At 46.7% G+C, this 8249-nt stretch overlaps 4 protein-coding genes across 4 annotated transcripts; 3 read left to right on the forward strand and 1 right to left on the reverse strand.

The window, feature by feature from the left end:
- Positions 1–1732: 1732 nt before the first annotated feature.
- FTJAE_13037 (aldehyde reductase II) lies at positions 1733–2872 on the forward strand (the record flags this gene model as incomplete). The annotated part of the gene is made up of 3 exons (XM_037346138.1): positions 1733–1982; positions 2038–2508; positions 2565–2872. 3 exons carry the CDS (start codon positions 1733–1735, stop codon positions 2870–2872), a joined length of 1029 nt encoding a protein of 342 aa, XP_037199937.1.
- Positions 2873–3650: 778 nt separating this feature from the next.
- On the forward strand, positions 3651–4380 carry FTJAE_13038 (uncharacterized protein; the record flags this gene model as incomplete). The annotated part of the gene is made up of 2 exons (XM_037346139.1): positions 3651–4210; positions 4260–4380. The coding sequence occupies 2 exons, from the start codon at positions 3651–3653 to the stop codon at positions 4378–4380; spliced, it is 681 nt and encodes a 226-aa protein (XP_037199938.1).
- A 130-nt stretch (positions 4381–4510) lies between these two features.
- FTJAE_13039 (benzoate 4-monooxygenase cytochrome P450) lies at positions 4511–6265 on the reverse strand (the record flags this gene model as incomplete). The annotated part of the gene is made up of 5 exons (XM_037346140.1): positions 4511–4664; positions 4715–4875; positions 4927–5582; positions 5642–6101; positions 6194–6265. The coding sequence occupies 5 exons, from the start codon at positions 6263–6265 to the stop codon at positions 4511–4513; spliced, it is 1503 nt and encodes a 500-aa protein (XP_037199939.1).
- Positions 6266–6887: 622 nt separating this feature from the next.
- Positions 6888–8041, forward strand: FTJAE_13040 (alcohol dehydrogenase; the record flags this gene model as incomplete). The annotated part of the gene is made up of 2 exons (XM_037346142.1): positions 6888–6979; positions 7021–8041. The coding sequence occupies 2 exons, from the start codon at positions 6888–6890 to the stop codon at positions 8039–8041; spliced, it is 1113 nt and encodes a 370-aa protein (XP_037199940.1).
- Between the last annotated feature and the right edge of the window lie 208 nt (positions 8042–8249).

The raw sequence follows: 8249 nt of genomic DNA on the forward strand, positions 1-8249 counted from the left end.
ATAAAGCTCGTAAGAGAACAGACATGATGGGTTGGTCGTTGTTGGTTGTTGCTTGCTGCGTGATTGTCTGAGTAGCTTTTCACGGTCGGATCACCCTGACCTAGGGTGTCTATCTTAGCGTCATTTCCGTTATCTAAAGCAAGCCCCGAGCCAAATTGGCCAGCATTTCAATCTCTTATCGTCAGTAATCTAGGGTCTTTTAAAACCTTACTCTTGAACTCATTTCAGTGCCATTAGCTGGCAATCACAATTGGATATAATAACAGAAGTGAACTTTTGAGATATCTAAATTTTAGGTCAACCTAGCCCATATCCTGCCCTTCTGACCTTGCCTTTCGGCAAAAGCGTGCCGTTGTGCATCAGACTAGCAACTAACAAAAGCATATATCAGTCACAAAAGCTTACTTGGTCGTTAGCTTAATGCAGTGTGATATGTCCATGCCAAAAGCGGAAAACAGAGAAGTTGCTCAGCTTAGACAGGTGATGAGATATGTTGGTTGTTAGCACTTTGTATTACTCTCTTCATGTGATATACTCCAGGGCAACTGTAGACAGATACAACTCCACACCCTTGCTACTCACGGCCCCAGAAGCAGCAGCGGGATTGGTCTGGTGCTAAGAGTAGTGTTTGAGATCGGCAGAATAGCATAGGGTGCATGTACTGACTGGATAAGATGATAGTGATAACAGAGAACTTTACAGCGCCGAGGTCCGTGAAACACACTAGGCCATGCACACTTCCTTAACAGGAATAGTAGCTATCTGTTTGCGGCATTAATACCATTAGTTACTCTTAAGTTTATCATACTGCTGTCAATTTGTAAATAAATTTATATCTTTTCTCTTATCACTTTTATCCTAAAGTAAACCCTCAATACCTCTTTATTAATCAACTTATTAAAGAAAGCCGAGCAATATGGCAAACCCAAATAGAGTTATCTACACAGTTGACCCCTCAACCAATCCGGCTTCATGGCCACCTGGACAAGCTCCAGAGTTTGGCTCAATAATTTACAGAGTCGATGTTACCTACATCAATCTCAATTTTGATTCAAACTTTCGTACAATTCGAACCGGAACCAACAAACATATACACCACGCAGTTATACAGGTCACTAAGCATATAGCGAGAGGCCTGTATCGGATTGTCAGCATGAGTGTTGGCGAATACCAATGTACAGTAGTCATGGAAACCGAGAGGTCAACTGATGATCTTATGGCCAATGGATTCCCTTGGGACAGAGAGGATCAGCAATTGCCAAATATTGTTCTGCAATAGGCAAGTGAGCCGATAAACGCCGCTCTATTATTCAAGAAACTTTCTTATATATGGTGGGCTATATCGACATAATCTTCACAAGCAAACCGCTTGAGTCTCCTGGAAGAAGTAGAAGATGGCGCGGATATTGAGTGGACAGATTAATAGTTTCTTGTGGCGGGTTATAATGTGATCTTGGGGTTCCACTACAATCGCGACATGCGCGCAACGCTAACCTCATTCGTGACCAAGCTTAGAAGTTGAGTCTTATTTTGGGCTTTTAAGTTATAAGATATCACAATTACAAAGCAGAGCTGAATAATACCAAGCTGTGTGACATTTTGATTTCATGTGAATCGATTTTAACAAAGAGCTTATATAGAAGCATTATAGATCATGGCATAACTGTATAAGAAACTCTCGAGATCAAGCCAATTCATTTCATCGTTCTACATCCCAACCCAAGTTATCACAATGCTCATTTCTAATCCTGCAATTCCATCTGGCTCCGTCGTTGTAGTCATTGGGGCTAACGGCTACATGGGTGTTGAGACGTGCGAAAAGCTCCTCCAAGCAGGCTTCTTCGTCCGAGGAACTGTGAGAGACGTGGAGAAGAACCTACAGTGGATGCATAACTTGTTTGATACCGAGTGGCCAAAAAAGTTTGAGCTGGTTCAGGTGTCTGACTTTGAAGCTGAAGGCGCATTTGATGAGGCCTTCAAAGGTAAGAGGGCACCCTATGTTCTATTCCACGACTGAATTTAATCGCTGTATCGCAGGGGCTAAGGGCGTAATCTACGTTTCGACACCGATCATATTGAACGCAGACCCTGCGAAGGTGGTAGAGCCTGTGGTCAAAGGGACTACCAATAGTCTTGAAGCCGCAGCTCGTGCTGGAGTGAAGCGCTACGTTCTCAGTTCCAGCTCCAAAGCAGTTGAATTTACCAATTATAACCATCCGCACCATATAACTTCAGCCATGTTTAACTACGACGCCATCATGAAGGCCTGTTGTGAACCAAATGTCGATGGCTTCGATAGATTCGTGGACGTCTACAGCGCCAGTCGGGCTTTGGCAGAATTGGCGTTCTGGTCATGGGTTGGCACGAACCAGCCTCCCTTTGTTGCAAACTGTGTTGTACCTGATGGCCAGTTTGGAAGGGCCTTGGATCCAGGAAACACTACTTCTACCTTCCGCATGTTGAAAGCAGCGGCTGAAGGTGAATGGGATAAGGTCTTTGGCTCAGTTGGTAGGCATTCCATCTTATCAGCCACTACCAGCAGTATAAACTGACAAATCTCGTAGCATACTACACTGATGTTCAGGATGCTGCACGTCTTTTGGTTGCTGCAGTAGCCCTCCCTTCACTCGCGAACGAGCGGGTATTTGCGTACTGTCACAATTCAACGTGGAATGAGCTACGACGCAAGATTCGACAAATCTCGCCAAAGGGGGAGAAGTTGGTGAAGGACGAAGACCAGGCAGTAGAAGGGAGGGACTTGTCCAACGCGGATGGGCTTATTAAGCGAGCCGAGGACATTCTGCGAGAGATTGGCCAGCAAGGCTTTGCAAGCGAGGAGAATATCCTACGCGACTTCTTGGATTGCCTCTGAGAGTCACATTTCTTTGTACATGCGAGTCATGTACCGAGCCAGATGTTTCATTTGCAGTTGAGCCTTGTGGCTGAGAGGTTAAATCAGCAGAGGCAACTTTGTCAGTCATTTCCGATACGGAGAGATACATATAAATTACGGAGTGAAAAAGAAAACGCAGCAGAGAATTATTTGAACCAGCGTCATCTGGCTACTTCAAGAGACAGGCTTTTCTATCTCGTTGCCTCTGCATGAGGTCAGTATAGAGACAACATGTAGGTGAACCTGGGAATGATTCTGAGTGGACGATTAATTAAAAGATCTGCAATCCGGGCCTAACTCAACTCTAATAATATCCGGTTTTGAAGCATCGAATCGGGAAAATCGTCACCGGTGACACTGTAAATCGTAAGCCAAGCCGTTCGGCACCCGCCCGGAGCATTTCTTCCAGATAAAGTGGATTTCAAGTAAGGGCGCGTCCAACTGCAACAGATATTAAAACAAGGCAGTTCCCGCGTCTTGGCTGATCAAATTGAAACACAAGAAATAAATTTTGTGGCTGAGGTCTCATTATGAGGCTGAATCTCTAATCCATGACGACGGTGACGGGCTGGCCATGTCACAGGGTTGGGAATGTGATGCCTTGACTTGTGTGACATTATGACGTCTCGCATAGATTACGAAAATTATAATTAAGCATCAATTGTCAGGAAAAAGATCATCTCCTTCACTTCTGTGTTCCATCTTATATCCTCCTCAGCTAGAGAGCCCATTAATTCAACTTGTTCACCGCATCACCATGGCTCACTACGACAACCGCGGTGTTCCCACCGATTACGGCACCACTTATGATCGCAGCCGCGAGACAGGTCTATTGACTCGCTGGGTTCCTGATAGGCTCAAACATTCCCGCCTCTATCGCTGGTTCCTGCGCCTTACACGCGTTGTCCAATTCCTCTCCGCTGTCATCTCCCTTGGACTCTTCTCAGCCCGTCTCCGCAAGGTCTATAATCTCGTCAATGCAATCAAGACGCGTCGTGGTGTGAACAGTTCTTATGGCGCTGTTGAAGGCATCCTTGCAGCTGCTGTCCTGTACACGCTTATTGCGATGCTGATGTCACTGCTTCTCAAGGGCGGTGGTCCGAGATGGCTGCGCTGGCTTTGGGTGCTGTTGGATATTGCTTTTGTCGGAGCTTTCATCGCCGTCTCTGTTCTTACTCGCCCTAATGGTGGCATGGCTGGCCCACGTCATTGCTACAGAACTGAGGGTTTCTCGAGCACCTTTGGAATCAACGCCGACTCATCGGATGAAAGCTGCAATCTGCCTTGGGGCACATTCATTCTTGCCATCATCAGCACGTAAGTTCGTATCTGTAAATTTTTCAGTACAGCAACTAATTCTCGACAGCATCCTCCACGCCATTACCGCAGCATTCCACGAAGTTCGTGACCGTTACAAGGAACATCGCGTCAAGGAGCAGCACGTCAAGAAAGCTCATGTTGATAGAAACAGAACGGCTGCTTACTAGACCCATGTCTACTTTTAGGATAAAATTCATTTCGTTGAATTGAATTCGGTGGTGTTTTAATTAGTGCATATCATGAACCTAAGCGGATAGCTCGAGCCTTGTATTAAATCTCAATTACCTTTCACATGCCCTAATTGAAGCGCCTCTTGTGCATCTCGACTTCACATTCAACAGCCTTGTTGAAGAAACCTTCTCTGATCACTGTAGGGTTCGGGTTGATTCTCTTGACATGAAATAGTTTAAACACAACCGCTACTGCCTTCAAGATCTCCATCCATGCAAAGCTTGCGGCCATTAGTATGCAAAACGTTACTGGGGATGATGACTGACTAACTTTCTTCCGATGCATGATCTTGGTCCCGTTGAAAATGGGTAAAAGTACTCCATAAGCTCATCCGCCCCTGGTTCAAGCCACCGTTCTGGTCTGAATGTCTCGGGTGATTCGAAGATCCTTGGATCCATCATGACGCCCAAGGTTGGGACGCTAACTAATGTCTAGTCTTGTGGTCAGTAGAGTCCAAGGTCTGTTCACCTTTATTGACTTACCTCCGCTGGTATGAACTGTCCGGCTATGGGCTTTCCACCTTGTGGCGTCACTCGCTCTAGTCCAGTGGCACTGGTTGGCCGAAAACGCATGACTTCCCTCAAAGTTGCAAGCAATAAAGACAGGTCGTTCAACTTTTTCTCACTCGGCACCCAGTCATCAGATGGCTCACCTGGGAATATAATGTCCATCTCTTGTTGGATCCGTAGCTGCAAGTCCTCATCACGAGCCACAAAGTCGATAAAGTTGGTCATGGTGCTACTCGTTGTATCGCTTCCGCCAACGATAAAGCTGATGGACTCGGCAATGATTTCGTCTTCTGGGATTGGTTGCTTCGTATCCGGATCTTTAGCATTGAAGAGGAAGCTTAGTAAGTCTTTTCGGCTATTATCAGCTGAGGATTTTCGCTTCTCGAATGCCTCCTTTCCAATCTTTGCAAGGCCTGCTGATGCCCTGAATCCATTTTTCCAGAATGAGTCAAAAGGATTGTACCTCATCACAGATCTCAGGAAAGGCGAAAGGGATCCAAGGGCGTTCATAAACTCGCCGCGGGTGTCAATGATCTTGATGAGACCATACTCGTCTTCGCCTTTCTCAACGAAGCCAAAGTGCTCACCAAAGGCGAAGCTAGCAATAACGTCAAAGGCCAGGTAATTTGCTGTTTGCGGCACGCGGCGTTAGTAAACATTTATGTCGGTGCCGATGTGTCAAACTCACTCCAAACAGAAAAGTCGACACGTGGGCTTGATCCGCTGGAAATCTTAAGTAGTTGGCGCTTCCATGCAACAATCTCAGCATCCATATGAGGCTCAAAGCCCGACAAAGCACGAGCGGAAAATGCGGGATTGATATACTTCCTCTTTCGTGTGTGCTCTGTGACATTTCTGGTATTAAAGACTACTGGTGTCACCTGGTGGAACGCATCGTAGAAGGGGCCCTTGACAAATCCGGTCTTATGGCCATATATCTGTTGAATCGCATCGGGGGTATTGATTGACACATGATTGGGCGCAATTTGAACAAAGTCGCCGTGCTTCCGGTGCAACTTTAGTACTTCCTCGGATCGTCGGACTTTTTGGCATTGTGATGCGAGCCAGAAGGTCGATAACTTGGCCGTGACGGGACCAGGGAGACGGTGAATTGGAGAAAGGAAGTAGCGCACAATCTGGAACAGAACCTAGAAATGTATATGCGTCAGTCAACGTTGAACGATCGGACTGCCAGATGCACAGTCTCGATATTCAGCGACGATAAGTATCACAAACTTACGACTACCAGTATAATTCCATAAATCAATACTCGGCCACCCAAGGGCTCATACACTGATTCTACAATAGACATGACGATTTGGCTCGTTTACAAGTACCGTGAGGAATGATGCAATGGGTACGGCCGAGATACTTCAATTGAAATGGAGAGATCACAGCGATCTATTGAAATTGAACTCTTCTCATTGTCGCTGCGATTAAATACAACGACTGCTGTTCTTGTCGGAATGAGGTGCCGACTTTACCCCGTCGTAGCATTCAGGTTCCTATATCTGGTACTGTAATTGGCTCGTTTTTGTTATTCGGCAGCTTCGGATATGCATTGTGATTGAATGAAACTCTTTTCCCGTTTAGCTTTGGAACGGTCTTCTTGCTTGCTTATTATAGAGATACCAGATTACATACATAAGTTTTTTCCATAATGGAATTAATAAAGACTGGCTCCTCGCGACCTTACCCGGTTACATCAAGAGTTGGTCCACTTCAAGGCTTAACGGCTGATCTCATTCCAAGACCCCAGATTCCTAGACAAACACGACGGTCGGACCGTCCCCACCCAGCATCATCCGATGTTCGTAATGGGTACGGTCCGGCAACAATAACGCTTCGATTTTTAAGAGTGACTGACGACTGATCTGGGACTGTGAGATCATATGCACAAACTGCTCCCGATAAACAATTGTCAGCGCGACGACATGTTGAAGGCATCCAAAGAATCAAGAGCCGCTCTACAGCGTATATTGCATCTCGGCCAGGCTTCAGGAAAGCCAGGGGAAATTTACTACCCGTAAGTTTCATCACGCTTTCTGACAGTAATTCGATTTCCAGCACTGATGCCAACGGCAGTCTCCAGCTCAAAAGGACTGAGAAGCCTGTGCCTGGAGACCATGAGGTCCTCGTCCAGCTCAAAGCAGCGGCTCTGAACCATCGTGATCTCTTCGTTAGACAACATCAGTACCCCGCCATATCCCTCGACAACCCCATGTTATCGGACGGTTATGGAGTGATTACTGAAGTCGGGCGAGGTGTTTCTAATAAGTCCCTACTCGGAGAAAACGTACTCCTGACTCCGATGCGTGGCTGGAAATCTGATCCGGCTGGCCCAGAGGACTCTAAAAAATGGTCCATTACCGGGTCTACAAGTCTCTATGACGTAGGCACAGCGCAAGACTATGTGTGCGCTCACAAGGACGAGGTTGTTCCGGCCCCAAAACACCTGTCTGCCACGGAGGGTGCGGCTCTACCACTGGTAGGACTTACAGCATGGAGGGCACTTGTCACCAAAGCTGCTGTCCAGCCAGGACAGAACGTTCTCATTACCGGTATTGGAGGCGGCGTTGCTCTCTCAGCCTTACAGTTCGGCGTGGCTATGGGTGCCAACGTCTTCGTTACATCTGGCAGTGAAGAAAAGCTCCTTAGAGCTAGAGGCTTGGGTGCACAAGGCGGTGCGATTTACAAGCTGGAGAAGTGGGAGGCAGATATTCGCCGTCAGCTTCCGCCATCAAGACCTTTTATCGATGCCATCATTGATGGTGCGGGCGGTGATATCGTTGTCAAAGCTGTAAAGCTTCTTAAACCTGGTGGCGTTATTGTTCAATATGGTATGACTATCTCACCGAAGATGAATTGGACTATGCCAGCTGTTCTTCTGAATGCGGAGTTGAAAGGAACTACAATGGGTTCTAGGCAAGAGTTTCGGGATATGGTTGCCTTCGTCGACCGCGAAGGGATCCGACCAGTCATCAGTAGAGTAGTGCAAGGCCTGAGTAACCTCAAGGACATTGATGGGCTTTTCGACGATATGAAAGCTGGACGACAGATGGGTAAGCTTGTTATTACAATAGACTAGGTTCTCTCTGCTAGAATAAGCTCACAGCCACAAATCTCAACTGCAAATAACACTTCTAGCCCACAACTTAGACATCGATACTAGTACTTTTGCCAGGAGGTGCAAAGATAGCAGCCAGAAAGATCAAGCGAGTTATCCCACCCTTTGAACCTGCTTTTTCTCGCTCAATGCGACTCAAGCCTCGAGTTGCTTCAGTTCCGGCCATACC

The sequence above is a fragment of the Fusarium tjaetaba genome (genome assembly GCF_013396195.1).
Source record: "Fusarium tjaetaba strain NRRL 66243 chromosome Unknown NRRL66243_c0000381, whole genome shotgun sequence".
Lineage (NCBI taxonomy): Eukaryota > Fungi > Ascomycota > Sordariomycetes > Hypocreales > Nectriaceae > Fusarium > Fusarium tjaetaba.